The sequence below is a fragment of the Silene latifolia genome, chromosome X (genome assembly GCF_048544455.1).
Source record: "Silene latifolia isolate original U9 population chromosome X, ASM4854445v1, whole genome shotgun sequence".
Taxonomy (NCBI): Eukaryota; Viridiplantae; Streptophyta; class Magnoliopsida; order Caryophyllales; family Caryophyllaceae; genus Silene; species Silene latifolia.
The window spans coordinates 327,102,989-327,117,776 of NC_133537.1; the positions used below are offsets into that span (position 1 = coordinate 327,102,989).

The 14,788-nt window shown below is 40.6% G+C and overlaps 2 protein-coding genes and 1 non-coding gene across 4 annotated transcripts; 1 reads left to right on the forward strand and 2 right to left on the reverse strand.

The window, feature by feature from the left end:
* Positions 1-3,826: 3,826 nt before the first annotated feature.
* LOC141622068 (ferric reduction oxidase 4-like) lies at positions 3,827-7,644 on the reverse strand. Its single transcript, XM_074438128.1, has 8 exons — positions 7,441-7,644; positions 7,162-7,261; positions 6,885-7,070; positions 6,547-6,781; positions 6,108-6,435; positions 5,787-6,024; positions 4,882-5,591; positions 3,827-4,601 (listed from the first exon to the last, which is right to left on the reverse strand). Exons 1-8 carry the CDS (start codon positions 7,589-7,591, stop codon positions 4,462-4,464), a joined length of 2,088 nt encoding a protein of 695 aa, XP_074294229.1. The 5' UTR covers positions 7,592-7,644; the 3' UTR covers positions 3,827-4,461.
* Positions 7,645-10,812: 3,168 nt separating this feature from the next.
* LOC141618337 (uncharacterized) lies at positions 10,813-14,611 on the reverse strand. Of its 2 annotated transcripts, XM_074435439.1 has the most exons (5): positions 14,507-14,611; positions 13,003-13,090; positions 12,017-12,090; positions 11,800-11,926; positions 10,813-11,454 (listed from the first exon to the last, which is right to left on the reverse strand). In XM_074435439.1, exons 2-5 carry the CDS (start codon positions 13,003-13,005, stop codon positions 11,182-11,184), a joined length of 477 nt encoding a protein of 158 aa, XP_074291540.1. In that variant the 5' UTR covers positions 13,006-13,090; positions 14,507-14,611; the 3' UTR covers positions 10,813-11,181. The 2 variants fall into 2 exon arrangements, with proteins under 2 accessions (XP_074291540.1, XP_074291541.1); XM_074435440.1 differs by lacking the exons at positions 12,017-12,090; positions 13,003-13,090; positions 14,507-14,611 and having other exon boundaries at positions 11,056-11,465; positions 11,800-11,915.
* A 50-nt stretch (positions 14,612-14,661) lies between these two features.
* On the forward strand, positions 14,662-14,733 carry TRNAG-UCC (transfer RNA glycine (anticodon UCC)). Its single transcript has one exon. It is a non-coding gene; the product is annotated as a tRNA-Gly (tRNA).
* Positions 14,734-14,788: the final 55 nt, after the last annotated feature.

Below are 14,788 nucleotides of genomic sequence, written 5' to 3' on the forward strand. Positions count from 1 at the left end.
CCCTCCGGCGATATCCGGACGTTGACTACTTCGTCTTTTCGTCCTTTGAGACGAGTTTATGCACTTCCCCCGGTCGAGACATACATCGTGTCGGGGCCCGGATGTACATTATCGCATCGGCCTCGCTCGAGTGACTCGGCCTATGAGAACGTTGTAGGCGGACGAGCCGTCAATGACCACGAACTCGGACAGACGTTCTTAGCCGCATTCCCTCGCCGAACATCACGGCACTGATTGACCCTGGGGTACCAGCCGGCCCCGAAAAAGCGTACAACGGATTGGTGCGGGGGCTCAAGTCCTCAACCTTCAGACCGAGGTTGAGAAAGCACTCCCTAAACATGATGTTCGTGTAGGCGCCTGTGTCAATCAGGCACCTCTTGACCAGGTGGTTGGATATGTCCAAGTGGACTACTAGTGGGTCGTTGTGCGGGGCGATGACTCCTTCGTAGTCCTTCTTCCCAATGGTTATGTCGGGGATGTTGGAAGCGGGGATCGCTGTTTTGGGCACAAAGTTGATCGCCTGATATAGTTCGTTCAGGTGCCGTTTGTGCCCATGAGTAGACCCACCGTTCTCGTTGCCCCCGATGACAACATGGATTACTCCTATCCGTTCAAAGACGGACTTTTTATTTGAGCCGCCGGTATCCTTCTTTTGGCCTCCGGCAACATACTTGCCGAGGCTCCCCTTAGGATCGCTCTTCAATGGCATTCTTCGATGCCGGTTTGTCGATTAAGTGGCCGGTGTGGCCGTGGTACTCACAAGATCGGCTCGTGTCACCGTCCCCCTCGCCTTGGGAGGCCTTTCCCACTTCCTCGACCCTCGTTCTTGCTCGGGCAAAGACCTCGGCGGCGAGATACGACCAAGGGGTGTGACCATTGAACCGCTTTTGGTAGTACGATCCGAACTCCCTCCGCGCCCGCCGAGTTTCATTTCTGGCAGATTTGTCGACCGTGACCTATTATTGTCACGGCGTCCTTCATCCGGGTTGTCCTCCCGGCGGCTCTTTCTCTCTCGAGTGCCGGCCTCGCTGGGGCCTACCCAGGTTTTGTGGTAGTCCTCCACCTTTATGGCTTGGTCGGCCATCTTCCTGGCGGAGTCTAGGTTCAGGCCTCCGCACTTGATGAGCTCGTTTTTTAAGTCTCCTCTCGGGAGGCCTTTCATCAGTGCGAAGGCGCCGATTCATTGCTCACTCACGAATCTGTGAACCTTGGCGTCGAACCTCTTCACATAACTCCGTAGAGACTCGCCTCCCTCCTGTCTGATAGTCAGGAGGTCCGATGTCTCGACGGCCCTCCTCTTATTGCAAGAATACTAGGCCAAAAATGTGTCCCTTAGGTCGGCATAACAGTATACCGACCCATCGGGTAGCCCCTTGTACCAACTTTGTGCCATCCCATGCAGAGTCGTTGGGAATACTCGGCACCAAACCTCATCAGGTTGCTCCCATACCGACATGTAAGACTCGAAAGCCTCGGCGTGGTCGGTTGGGTCGCCTTCTCCTTTGTATGATATGGGTGGCAACTTTAGCTTAGTCGGCACCGGGACCTCTAGGACATAGGCATCGAGGGGCTGTCTGACCACGTGTCGAATGACACGCGGCGATCGGCTCCTCGCGTCCTTAGTCCGGCTCCTCTCCCCGTGGCGGGAAGGGCTTCTTCTCCGACTCTGGTGAGTCGGGCTTCTTCTCCGACTCTGGTGAGTCGGACTTCTTCTCCGACTCTGGTGAGTCGGACTTCTTTCACTCCTCCTGGGGGCAGCCTCGTCGGTCTTTGCGGCGACATCGTCCTCCTCCGGGTGCGGGATGGACTCAGTCTACCACTTGCCGGGCTCCCGGCGTCTTGACATGGTCGCTTCTTTCAATGCTTCGTTCAAGTTTCTGAGTCACTTTTGGGACCCCGATCTCTGTGGGGGTGCCGCCGCTCTTGTCGTTGTGACAGGTGTGAGCGGCGTGCGCCCATTAGTTCCGTGGAGTAGCTTGATTTATTTCGCATCAACCACATGCCCCATGATGGTGACTTGGTCGGCGGGCAGCGGTGTATTTTGTTCTATTGGCATCCCGTACGTCGTATCAGTGATACGGCCGGTGGGGGACTGCCCGATTTCAGAGTTGTGGAATGTGTCATCTTGGCGAAATTCGGTTTCACAAGCACCGCTTTTAAGTTGTTTCGACATCTTCTTAGCTCGGCGAATGGGTTTTGTTTTGTGTTTTTTTTTTTTTGGGAATGAATGTGACTAGCTTCTAGTATCTTTTCCCCACAGACGGCGCCAATTGTTCCGGGTGTAATTCCGGAGCAGTTATTTGTTACCACTCGTGGCTCGTAGAGTGACGTCTTTGGTTGAATCCTTCTTTCGGCCTCTCCTGAAACAATGAACAGGCGAGGGCTCGGCTTTGGCCGAGCGTACTCACTCCGACGCTCAAGTCGGTAAACTTAAAGAGATAAGTTGTGTGTTACTTGGCGAAGTATATGTTGTAGAGAGATAAGGAAGATATTACCAGATTATGAGGTGTTTTAGATTAGATTGTGTATCCTTTCCTCAATGAGAGTTGAGGAGTATTTATAGACTTTCACCTTTTGTCACGTAGTGGCCAAGTGGCCAAGTGGCTAGCAGGTGGAAAGACTGATCTACCCTCGGCCGAGGGACCCATGGCAGGCCGGCGGGCCCTGTTGACTCCATGCCGAGGGGTCTTGGATATGAGTACGTGGACATGTGCCCCGGCTGGCTAGTTGTCTCAGCCGAGGCATAAGAGACAGGCCGACAGGCTGCGTCGGTTAGGCTGTCTAAGTCGTTGACTTGCTGTGGATATCTTTGACCTTGCTCAATATGTGGACTCGGTCAGCGGGTGCAGAATATGCCCCATCACTTTCATTTCTATACTTTATTTTAAAGAGAGCTAAGGTCAATTATTTGATAAGTTAGAAAATTGGAAAATGATGTAGATTTTATATTAGTGAAAATGAAAAGAAATTGAGAGAAAAAGAAACGGAAAGGATCATACTCGACATAAATGTTTCATATTACTTTCCCCCCTCTAACCTCTTTTTGTGTTTATTAAAAATTCACATGTTTCACTTTTTTATGGTAAAAAGGAGTAGTGATGATTTGCGAGGAAACCGACTTGTATTCATCCTAGGCAGATGAAGACTTTTTTTTTATCAGTTTTGCTTTAGACGGTTTGAAATAAGACGGATTAAATGTTACCATTGTTTTAATAGAATATAAGCATTTAATGACAAAATGTTATAACTAAAGTTGTCACTTTTTACCCTGAAAATAATGGTAACATTTTATCAGAAAATTGTAACATTTTATCGTAGAATGACTACATTTGGTCTGTCTTATTTCAAACGGGAAATAGCCCGTCTGAAATAAGAATTTGCGTTTTTATCAAAGTCTATTGAACTTTGAAGGAATTTACACGTTAGAAATTTCTGATATTAATTAGTCTGTACTAAACATGTTTTCTTTAGTCTAATAGACGTAATAGTAATGCAATCATTCATATCATAATAGACTAATAGTTGGTTGTTAAACCTTTTGACCTTGAACGGATTATATGGTAGTAAACAGGATATTTTTCCCAAAGGAATCAATTTATTGTTTTTATATCGAAAAAGGTTCACACTAGTCGAAGAATGTAAATAATACCCCATGATTGATATTTGATAATCAGTGATAACTAAGAGTCTAAGACTGATCAATCAGATAAAAAAAAACATCGTTCAGATGACTTCACAGTTTAAACACCTTACAGGCCTCCTAAGTCCTAAGAGTAAAGCCTGACAGATGCCTCATACAGTAAATGTAAAAGGATTCTAGCAGCAGACAGTAAATTACATGCTTGGGAACTATCAACGACGGAGTATTAACTTTCTAGCTATAAATAGGGCATAATATTACCAGTCAGAGACTCACAGGCTCATACGACGAGCATCACTGGCACACAGAAACCAGAACATAAGCATGTGATTGTTTGTACTCAACAATCCACTATACAGTTCAACACATGACAGTTAAACACCAAAGAATGACTCCCAATTTGCACATACGGAGCATATTAATTAAACGTGCATCTATCGCGTGCATGAGCAGGAAGAATTAAGTACACCACGATGCTTAGTACAAAGTTTGACGGCGATCCAGTAACTGTAACCACAGGCAAAGCAAATAGTTACCAATCTTCAGCTTACTTTTGCATTGTTATGTAAATGTAGTCTGTCATAATACAAAGTCACATTTTCAAACATTACAAATTTTCAATGTTCGAAATTTGAACTACATTTCACTAAAAAAACAATAACAATAACAACAATAATTTAAACACGCAAGTGTACAACTTTAATCAAAAAATTATATAAAAGAAAGTATAATCCCAAGTGAGAAATCTCAATTTTGTCTTTGAATGACGATATTTGATATCCGACTTTTCATTGATTCTCAAAGTGGCACCATGAGTTAGGTCACCAGTTGAAGCTAAGGTATTCATAATGGAGGTTCTTTGAACCAAAACATGAACAAATTCTTGCAACATCATGTCTCATTCCCCTCGGCCCCGAAGCTATCACTCCTATATCATTTCCTTTGCATCCTGACAATATTTCTGCAAAAACACGAAATAATACAACTTTTATCCGTTAATTTCAAACCCCTACTCGAATGACCGGACACAGAACAAAAGGTACAATTTGAAACAGACCTAATTCTGAATTCACTCTATCAGAAATTAACTGAAAAAACATTCAACTATTTTGAAATAAAAACCTTAGATATCACAATTCGAGATTTAAGTCGAACTACCCATACCCGAGATGACCCCATCACCCAACCCAAATGACCCAACTTGTCAGGTCTATATCTATATATGACTGAGGTAGACTTACTTTGGATATTAGGCCTGCCTTCATAATGCACTTGCGTAGCTTGGACAAGAGATTGATATGGAAGACTTTCGAGCTCAGTACTCCCACCGCCAAACCAAGATCCTGGAGAACTCAAGGGTGATGGCACTTCCACATTGTTAACCTGTTTCTGATCATCTGCCATTTTGCTCTTTTGCCATAGAAAAACTACGCTACTGATGAGAATTATACTGACACACATAATGAACATGTCCCAAATAACCCAAACGGCAAAATTGTATGTCTCGTTTGTGTTGTGATCGATAGGATATATATGGTACTGAGTAACCAAGACAAGAAGTATAAAGAACAGAATGAAGGAAGATGTGATAATGAAGGAAAGTAAGAGCCAGCCATTTCGGCCTAAAACTGGGGCGATTGACACATCCTGTGGGCTAGGCTTGAACCACTTAGTCTGAACAAGCTTCTGACTGTCAGCTGTGGGTGGCTCATTTTCTCTAGTTATGTATACCTGAATTTCCAGCTTAATTTTAGAGAGATCACTGGCAGTGCTATCAACAGGAAGTAAGAGGTCGAGCATTGTCAGATCAGATGCATGCTTGAAGGCACAAATGAGCTGAACTCGGGGGACATGGCCTTTCTGAGTATTGGACCGATGTATGATCTCCCGAATTATAGATATATATGGGGTTATCCCACTGCCACCAGCGATCAGCACAAGAGATTCGTGCCTGAAAGAGAAACCAGGATAGAAATCCGTTAAATCAAGTTCTAAGTTCTCATTTAGAACAATATTTCAAGTCTACGCATGTCATCTAGCTCAATTGGCAAGTCTACGCGTCCATACTGCCCCCGTTGTGTTACTAGAAAATAAAGCTGCTCCTATACAATAACCACATATCTAAAGTTATTTCATGCGTACTTACTCTAGAAAGCTGGTTGAAGCAGGTCCATATGGTCCCTCGACCGATACTTCAAGCCTGTCTAGAGAAGATGAGAGTTCTTTGTGTATCTTTGTTGTCCAACTCCCTCCACTATTAAAGGCAATGCTCAGTCTATCGGGCTCCATGTTCTCATGTGAGATCACCGTAAAAGGATGCCACTGTAACTTCGATATTTTGGGTGCATTTACAAATAGGCTACTAGTGACACCATAATGCACATCTGAATAACAGAAATGGAAGATCAGTAACTGATGAAAATTGCATCAAAATTAGTCGCAGGAAATTAATCTTCAAACTACTCACTTGGACTCTTTTGAAAAGTCATTTCGACAATTCCACCAGGAAGAAGTCGAGCTGAGATAAGCCTAGCATGAGAACGCGACTGTAGGAATCTTAGGTAACGGTCAAGGGTGAAGAGGAATATTCCCGGAAGGATCTGACATGTCCAGGCAACCCCAAGGTGTATAACGTAAAAGAAGGTTGCCAGAGCGTAAAGCTGATGTGTGTAGAAGAAGACTTCAAATGACTTTCTTCTGGTATATGCAAAGCTTGTTACCCACATAACTAGCAGGAAAACCCATGATATCTCTCCTGCTACATTTGATACATAAGTTGGTGACCATTCCAGTGCCTGTATAACCGAATAATATTACTACGCGCCTTGAAAAAAAAACATGAAAGATGGATAAACAACTAAAACATGTATGAATGAAGTTTTGATCTTTAGAAGAGATAGCGGTACCTCTATCATCTGGCTAGTCATCAACCAGTAAATGAAGAAGCCAGCACTGTGCAATGCCGAGAGTATCATCACTGCTTGCCCAACCCATATATGATACTTAATGCTTGACTCATATGTTAACCCAACCAGTGGCAGGATTGAGTTAAATCGAGTCACCGGAAAGAAGACAAACGCCCAAGCGACATTTGATGCATATCCCAATCTCAATGACACAGCTCGAAACCTCACTTGCCACCTGAAAAACACACCTAATTGATATAAACTATGTACTATATTTTTGTGTATATTTTTTTTATTTATAACAAAGCTCAGGAAAAAATCAAAGAGGGTATGCTTACACTTTATCACCCATATGACTCATATATGGATGCTTAACGGCGACAAAATAGTAATTTCCAAATTGCCAACTCATAAGTGCAATTCCCATAATTACAAATATCAGCTCCATTGTAGTAACAACTCCAAGAGGCCCCAGTACAAGAAGCGGACGTCTTAAGGAGGCCAGATGATTCTTACTCTTAGAACTGCATTCAAAATCGACTGTCAGATCCTCTCAGGTGCATAACAAAGAAACAGAGAAAAGTTGACTTCATGAAAGAGTAAAACAGCAAAAACCTTTTCTCTGGTAGCTCCTTTTTGTTCTTAATGTGAATGTAGATGCAACCAAGAACCGATATTAACATCATAGGGAATGTTAGCAGGAAAAGATTAGTACCTACATGACATACAGCAGCAAAAACAAAAGAGCTCAAAACGAAATTTAAGTGTAAAAAGCGATATAACATTACTTAGTGCCCTCGAAAATTTTATCTACACGAGATTTTTTGTGTCCAAAACACGGATTTCAGAAGAGAAGATTGCATAAAACTATGATCAAAAGAAAAGAATGATAACCTTGTTCACCAATGTATGTTGCATTGAAGATCTCCGATAGTTTGGGAGTCCATTTATACTTGTAGAACTCCATGGATATCACAATCCATATTAACATCCACCCGAGGAACACTAAAAGACATATCAGCTTCAGCAAATAAAGGCTGCTCATGTTTTGAAGATTTTGTTTTAGACTTTGCTATTCACAATGCATAGAGAAGAAACAGCTTTCAGGTCATATATATATACATATAAGTCGACCAAGGTGGTGAGTCTTACAAGTCTCGCTAATTAGAAAGGCATGCTTCTTGCTGCTTTTGCCTACATGTATATACAGCAAAAAAATAATTCATGATATCTATTTGAGAAAATGTCAGAATACTTATTGACCTAAATGAAACCTACCTGAACTGCCTTAATTTATTTCTTCATCATTATCTTTCGAATATTTTACATTGACCAAGTACCATACCATTTCATCTGTTTCTTATGAAGCTCGGATAGTTTACTCCAATTCGCGTAGAGGTTGATTTTACTTGCCTCATTGACCTTTTTGTAGAAGGGTCGAAACAGACATGTAAAAGAAGAGCTAAGGTTACTTGAACAGACTGCTGTTACTTGTTTCTATGCAATGAAGTGGAAATTTGGCTGAACTTAGTTAGCAGAAGGTTAAGTAATTGACTGCAAGAAAGTGCTAGTAGTTCAAATCATTTTCCCTATTCTATGGTTCTGCATTACTATTTAATAAAGCTAAATGATTCACTAAACTAGACAACTAGTTACCCTTATTCCTGTTTATTAGTCATTTCTGCGGAAAATGACAGCCTTTATGCTGTTAGCACTAAGGTAAAGCTACAAATGTCATCCAAAAACAGCCTTTATGCTGTTAGCACTAAGGTAAAGCTACAAATGTCTGAACCCCTTACCTTACGCCACCATTTGTAGGCCTTGAGGTATCGGGTAATATTGTTTTTTTTTTTTCGGAAAATGCACGCGGTGCCCTTAAACTTTGATGTTTTGCCCGAAATACCGAATTTTTTGATCCGGAAAACTTTAAGAGGCTATAACTCGTGTTTACGAGCTCAGAAAGTGACGATTTTTTTTTTTCAAATTGATTTATCTTTTCGAGAACTGTGACTTGAAAAAAAAATTGTCGAGTTTGGAATTCGTGACCAGGAGATATGGTCACTCAAAGTTTGTTCGGTAAAAAAAACTTTTGACGTACAAAAACTCCTAGCCACGGGATCCAAATACGTCAATTTTTTTTTTCAAATCGTAGTTCTCGGAAAGATAATCGATTTGAAAAAAAAAATTATCACTTTCTGAACTCGTAGACACGAGTTATAGCCTCTTAAAGTTTTCCGGAACAAAAAATTGGTATTTTGGGCAAAAATCAAAACTTCAAAGGCACCGCGTGTATTTTCCTTTTTTTTTTTTTTTTGTACAAGGGGAAGAGCCAAATAAGGAAATAACATGTACAAATATCGGACCGTGGTGTTGAGAACCCAGTATGGATCATCTGTCCCACTTTTATGTCTCATTCTGTGTCCCATTCCATTTATCTTCTGACACATCACTTCATGCAAGAATAAAATATGTAATATATAGTATAATTAGTTGATGTGTCAGAATATGTATGGAGTGGGACACAGAATGGGACACCAAATGGGACAGAGGATCCTGGTTGAGACACCACCCCCAACATAATCTTTGTTAGTACAATTGGCTTGTATCTGGTTTTCTGTACTATATAGTAAATACTGTACTACACATTTTTGGATATCAAATGTCTAAAATATAAGTTGACTAATCACAAAATATATTTTTCAATGCAATCAATTCAATGAGAATGATTAACTAGGATATGATGCCTGACCCTTCAGATTATGAGTGTGACATCTGTTATTTTGTTATATCATTCAATCATTCAATGTTTTCTTGGCTTTGGAATATTAGGGAATAGTTGAGGACTCATTGAGAAGAAATGTACTCCGTATTACATTTGGAATATTTCATGAATATGTTAGGAGCATATATCTTTGCGAATTTTATAACGTGAGCCCTAAGGGCATACCTTAGGAACCAATATCGGCCATATAAGGCTCATGAGTATCTGTGGACGAGACACGAGATAACTGAACACTTGGGGGTGGGTGGGGACTAGGGATGGCAGTGGGTCGGGGATCCGACCCAGACCCTGAGGGTCGGAACCTAATGGGTCGGGTATGGGTCTCATTTTTTCAGACCCAATGGGTATGGGTCGGGTATGGGTCTTAAGAAAATATTTCGGGTCCGGGTCTAAGTTATGAGACCCATACCCGACCCTTAGACCCTTTATTAAAAAAAAAAAAAAAAAAAAATCACAACTTTCCTGAATTCATACTGGCAGACCGTAGAAACCCAACTAAAGTCTCTTTCTCTCCCCTCATCCCATAAAGTGATAAAACCCAACCAAACTCTTCTGACAAGTGACAATACCACCACTCCACCACTGACACAAGAAAACCACCACCACAGCACTGATACGCGACTGACAACCACCTCTCTAATAGGCGGCGACCGACAACCACCATTAACGGCAGCCAGCGACGGTCAGATGGAGACGGCTATCAAGTACGGTATTGATTTTTGGGTTCCGAGTTTGATTCTTTCACATGTATTTGGATGTAAAACTAATTTAGGTCTTCTTTGTCTTTCTTAATCTCTTTGGTATGTATATTGGATTTGGTAGTGTACAATAGAGATTAATAAACTCATAATGTTAAAGTAGTATGAATTTTTTTTTTAATATTATAGACCCCATAGCTGTTAATCCTGTTACTAAAATGGTGAAATTCGGACCATGAGGTGAGCAGGACCTGCACCCTACCCTTATCCATAGGGTCGGGTATGGGTCCTCAAATTTTAGACCTTGCGGGTCCTGCAGGTCGGGACGGGTCCAAAGGAAAATCTCGGGTCGGGTCCGGTCAGCGGACCCTACCTGCACCCTCTACCCATTGCCATCCCTAGTGGGGACTGGGGAGGGAGATGGGATAAGTGAAGCCCTATAGATTAAATACCCCAATTTCTAATACTGTATAGATCAATTTATTAATCTTTTCACGTGCTGATTAAACTATAATCGAAGAATAATAATATGGAGTAATAAAGTAAAATTATACTCCATAACTTTCTTATGATATCAGGAGTTTTTTTTATATTTCATCTAACTCTTTCCGTGAATATTTTTAAGGTAATTGAAGAGTAAAACACAGAGATAATTAGTACTTCTCATTCATCTCCGGATCACTCTCTCTGGTATTGATGTTCTAATCTCAATTAGATAAAACAACGTTACGGTAAATTGAAGTGAATTATGACAAGGAATAAGAATAGGAAATATAAAGTCGCTAATTTTAAGATGAAAAGAACGAAAGAGAGAGAGAGAAAATGAGTCTCTTCCCAGTCGGTTTGATTCTAAGATAAATATGTCAACACAAGTATGAATAAACTCATTTGAATGGTCCTTAGATCAAATTGTTTCGGGTAAAAGTTTCACAATGTGATGTTTTTTTCTATCCCACTTACCAATTATCATCTATATCACTTCGACACTTCACTTTGATTGTAACGCATGTGTAACACCTAGCATTCATTTGTGTCTGACGCTTCATTTTAGGCAAAACATGAAATTGATCCGATCCAAAGCGCATGATTTGCCCAAAATAACCCTGCCTGAACTAACGCAACTCGTACCTGGCCTGAATAACCCATCTGCCAGGTCTAAGGAGAAGAGCCCTCAAGTTGCTTTTGCTTCTTTGCGCTTCTGCTATCGTTTTCTTCCAACGTCTTCAATTTGTTCTTTATTGCAGCAATTTTAGCACTCCTGCTCATTTGTCCAGAGGTACTGCCAGAACGAGAGCTGATCACAACACCACTGCCCTTTGACAAATTTTGCGATGTATCAATTACAGCCTTCTCGGAAGCAAGACGCACAACCAAAGGGCGTCCACAAGCCAACCTTCCATGCATCTTTTCCTTGGCTAGTATTGCTTCCTGCATACTCACTTCAATAGATAAAGTAAGAAACTCCTCCTAGAACATTGACTTCACAAATTCCAATATGAGACGGTATTATTAGTTGATTGTAATGGGATAATAGGCATATAGCTAGTATACGGGTGTGGATTCAAGTCGAATTGATTGGTCTAGAATTATATAAACATGAGACCGTCAATGTGAAGTTCTCCATTGTGCATTGTATGAGACAGTCCAGTCCAACCTCTTAATGTGTTCCTTATTTAGTTACAGGTTAATCGGTATCTCTCACATGTAATGCCGTCGTCACATATAAGCTTTTGTGCTCCTATAAAACAAACCTCAGAACTAAGAGTAGCTTACCTCTTTTGTGCTGTATTGGACAAAAGCAAAGCCTCGTGGTTCTCCTCGTTTTGGACCCCGTGTATGCAACAGGAAGTCCTCAGATTCAATCTTCCCAAATGGTGAGAACATCTTTATCAGTGTAGCCCTTAAAAAAAGCAAATAGCCATGCTATGTTAGTGGGGACTGGAAAGAGGAAGGGAATAAATCATTACAAATCTTCATAAGTAATACTTACTCGGAAATCCTGTGATCAACGTTACCAACATAAATCCTCTTGTCGGAGTTCTCCCCGTTCAAAGAATTAGGCTCCTGTGTACAATTCGAACAAATCATTATTACAATTATAATCAACACCCAGCCCTCCACAGCACCACTATAGTTTCCTCAGAAAAGTATAGAACGACAAAGCAAGTTTAGGTTTTGACGCCTTGTTCGGATACAAATGTAGGAGAGAAGAGGAATAAGGCCCAGGTGTTTTCCCACCAACACAATTTACAAACCAAACAAGGGCAACTATTCGCTCACCTCCCTTTCCCTCCAAGTCCTCCAGGCTCCATCCAAAGAAAGGCTATTTGCTGAATGCGTATGCCTATTTAGACCACCAAGTTTATTTGTTTATCATATCACAGGTGAAATTGAGACATTTAAACCTTCCTGATGACGATAATCAATTAGAGATATTGTTTCCCGTTTTAAGATATTGGAAATAGTTCTTGACTCTCACTACTAGATATAGCAAAAGTATATCAAATTATATAACATCCTTTGATGTATAATTGTATATTCAATCCTTTTTCCATCATAGAAATGAAATAAGCAATTAAGACGTAGAATGTAAATGCCTTCGTAATAATTAAGAATAAAAGACTGATTAATCGGATGAAACACCTCACAGGCCTCAAAGACTGGATATATCAGTTCACAGTCACAAATGCCTCATACAGTATATGTAGTAGGTTTCTGGCAGCGTAAGAGTGCAAATTATATGACTGAGAACTATGGAAGTATGGAATAAACTTTTTAGCCATAAACAGGATATAAAAGTCACAACCTCAATCAACAAAGAGCACAACTATCAATAGAAAGCATCACTCACAGAAACATCAACCTAAGCATGTGATTCTATGAAACTGTCCATTTTACAGTTCAAGGCAGTGAGGCACTACAGTTAAACAGCGAAGAACGACAAACCGATTTGAAGAATTAAGGAGATATAAGTACCATGAGACAGAGTACAGAGTTCAAAGGTCGGCGAGCAATGGTAACCACAGGGAAAGCAAATAGTTTCGTAATCAAAATTTCTTTGCACCTGCATGTCAACAAGTCCAAAACATTTCAGCAATCATAATACTAACTAAATGAAACATGTTTGAGCGAGCTTGATCACAAGTACAGTATTTCTAAAGTCTTATTTACAATGACGGAATAAAATCCACTAATAGCATTCACCGATCCGATCAGGTTGCACTACAATCCTTTTGGAACCCACAACGATGAGATCCACACTAAACATAAAGGGGAGTCTAGGGCCCCGTTCAACCACGAGCGCGGGAACTGAGCCTCCGATTTTGGTCATTAAATTAACAAGTTTTATTGAGGTAATTCAAACGAAACCTTGGAAGTATAGCAAACTTGACATTTATATTTAGGCCTCATTTTTTTCGTGTGCCACATGGCCTCCATTTGATTTAAGACGCCCCTGTAAACATATCTAAAGGTGCTAGTGAAAAGTGAAAACATATCAGAGGCACCAGTCAAAAAAATATGAAGGGGATGATGATTTCCAGTTAGATCCAGGAAACATAAATGGATGGACTACATGTCTACATAACACTCGAGAATCAAAACCATCCAGGCATCGACATTCCAAAAATATTGATTTTTGCCTATCAATCTGTTCAATCCGAAAACTACATCCACAAAATTAACTGCCATAAAAATATCACCCACTCTACACCCACACACAACCAAATGATTAAACACCTAACTTACACAGCTGCTGCTATATTCACACCCTTCATCTTAGACCACAACAAGTACAATGAGTCAATGAGAGCTACTAGTATTTACCAAAACGTATATGAGACGATTGTATACACAATCAAGCCATTCCATGTCGTGTCACACAAGACTCACTTCCAGTATTACTCAAGGCGACAACTCATACATCAATGCGTGTGCAATTTGTTCACACTCAATTAAAATACCTATTTACTTGAAAAAGTTCTCATCTTTCATTCTAATAAAAATCAACCTACTCTATCAAGCACTACATTGGCACATTGTACAGCCAAAATCACATGATCAGCAATGTAGACTAGTCTAGAACACAGGAAAACCCTAACCAAGGTATACAAGATTGCAAGATAGCAAAACAAATAGGATTATTAATTACTTTCTCCGTCTCAATCATTTGTTTACCTCTGATCAACATACCTCTCGCAATGAATATAAAAGGTAAATAAATAACTGAGACGGAAAGGGTACTAATCAACTAAGCTTAACTAAACACAAGTAAACCCATAATTGGCACTAAGAAATATTGAATTTTGACGATGACCCATTAACCCATTTACTAATTAAGTTAAAAAAATATACAGACGATTTAAAAAGATGCGGATAATTGTATGCTGGATGATAGAGTACTAAATAGCTTCAAGAACTAGATAGATACATAACCAAAATTAAAGAACGAAAAGGTAAAGATTAAAAGTGAGAGAGGTACCAAAAATGAGGTAGAACGCCGTCGTATCGAAGCGGAAGATTATAGAATTATGGTGGTGGCGGCAGGCTGAGAGAGTAAAACGACTTCAAGGATGACTTAGGAGTTACGACATTGTAAGGGGATACAGATTTGCAATATGAGAATAGATATCAATAGCGTCTGTAGTCCAACGGTTAGGATAATTGCCTTCCAAGCAATAGACCCGGGTTCGACTCCCGGCAGACGCATTTTTTTATTTTTTTTATTTTTTATTGTGGGGTCATAGGTGTAACTTTTTTAGTT